The sequence below is a fragment of the Carlito syrichta genome, unplaced genomic scaffold (assembly GCF_000164805.1).
Source record: "Carlito syrichta isolate Samal-C Ts95f unplaced genomic scaffold, Tarsius_syrichta-2.0.1 Scaffold287925, whole genome shotgun sequence".
Taxonomy (NCBI): Eukaryota; Metazoa; Chordata; class Mammalia; order Primates; family Tarsiidae; genus Carlito; species Carlito syrichta.
Genome location: NW_007232021.1, coordinates 1 through 1,727, shown reverse-complemented (window position 1 = coordinate 1,727; position 1,727 = coordinate 1). Strand labels below are relative to the sequence as shown.

Sequence of the window (1,727 nt, the reverse complement as noted above, 5' to 3'; positions counted from 1 at the left end):
ATTTATTGTAGAGATGAGGTCTCACCTGCCCAGGCGGGTCTCGAACCCGCGGGCTCAGGCAATCCACTCACCTCAGCCTCCCAAAGGCGTGGGATTACAGGCTGAGCCACCGAGCCCAGCTTTTCCATGCGTTTCTTGACCACCTGTTATCTTCTTTGGAGAAATGTCTACCAAATCCTTTGCCTACTTTTGCTTTTTTTGGGTTTTTTTGAGTCAGAGTCACACTCTGTCGCCCAGGCTGGAGTGCAGTAGTATGCTCATGGCCATCACAGCCTGGACCTGCAGGACTCAGATTAACCCTTTTGCCTCAACCTTCCAAGCAACTGGAAACACAGGAGCGCGCCACCATACCTGACTAATTTTTTTGATTTATTGTAGAAACGAGGTCTCGCCAAGTTGTCCAGGCTGATCTCGAACCCCTGGACTCAGGCAATTCCCCTGCCTCCACTTCCCAAAGTGTTGGGATTACAGGTGTGAGCCACTTGCCCGGCCTCCTTTGCCCACTTTTTAATGAGGTTGATTTTGCTGTGTTGAGCTACAGGAGTTCTTTGTACATCCTGGATATTAACCCCTAACCACATATATGACTTGCAAATAGTTTCTCCCATCCCATGAGTTGCCTTTTCACTCTGCTGATAGCAAAGGAAATCTTGACTGCCAAGCAAGCTTAATGTCCCAGAGGTTACTGGCCTCAGCAGATCAGGACTGAGAGAATTCTAGACATCTATGAACTACAACTAGGACCAAAATTAGGGTAAAATAAATTTGTACATGCTAACAGTTGCACTTTAAAGAAAGAAAATTGAAAGGTGGCCAGGCTCGGTGACTCAGCCTGTAATCCTGTGCTTTGGGAGGCCGAGGTGAGTGGATTGCCTGAGCCCGCGCGTTCAAGACCCACCTGGGCAACTTGGCGAGACCTCATCTCTACAATAAATTTTTAAAAAATTAGCCAGGCGTGGTAGCGCATGCCTGTAGTTCCAGATACTTGGAAGGCTGAGGTGGAAGGATCGCCAGAGTCCAGCAGGTCGAGGCTGCAGTGGCCGCAGCGGCCAAGGAACTCCAGTCTGGGTGACAGAGTGAGACTCCAACTCAAAAAAAAAAAAGAAAATTGAAAGGTATTTATGGCTTTGCAGACGCCGCCGCCTTGAGCCTTTTCCCATCAGCCATGGTCAACCCCACCGTGATCTTCGACATCGCCGTCGACGGCGAGCCCTTGGGCCGCGCGTCTCCTTCGAGCTGTTTGCAGACAAAGTTCCAAAGACAGCAGAAAACTTTCGTGCTCTGAGCACTGGAGAGAAAGGCTTTGGTTATAAGGGTTCCTGCTTTCACAGAATTATTCCAGGGTTTATGTGCCAGGGTGGTGACTTTACACGCCATAATGGCACTGGTGGCAAGTCCATCTATGGGGAGAAATTTGATGATGAGAACTTCATCTTGAAGCATACAGGTCCTGGCATCTTGTCCATGGCAAATGCTGGACCCAACACAAACGGTTCCCAGTTTTTCATCTGCACTACTAAGACTGAGTGGTTGGATGGCAAGCATGTGGTTTTTGGCAAGGTGAAAGAGGGTATGAATGTTGTACAAGCCATGGAGGGCTTTGGGTCCAAGAATGGCAAGACCAGCAAGAAGATCACTATTGCTGACTGTGGACAACTCTAATAAGTTTGACTTGTTTTATCTTAAATTACCAGATCATTCCTTCTGTAGCTCAGGAGAGCACCCCG

The 1,727-nt window shown here is 48.6% G+C and overlaps 1 protein-coding gene across 1 annotated transcript; it reads left to right on the top strand.

The window, feature by feature from the left end:
• Positions 1-1,165: 1,165 nt before the first annotated feature.
• LOC103255187 (peptidyl-prolyl cis-trans isomerase A-like) lies at positions 1,166-1,720 on the top strand. Its single transcript, XM_008053156.2, is given in 2 exon segments — positions 1,166-1,219; positions 1,222-1,720. Coding segments are annotated over 2 exon segments (495 nt in total). The 3' UTR covers positions 1,663-1,720.
• Positions 1,721-1,727: the final 7 nt, after the last annotated feature.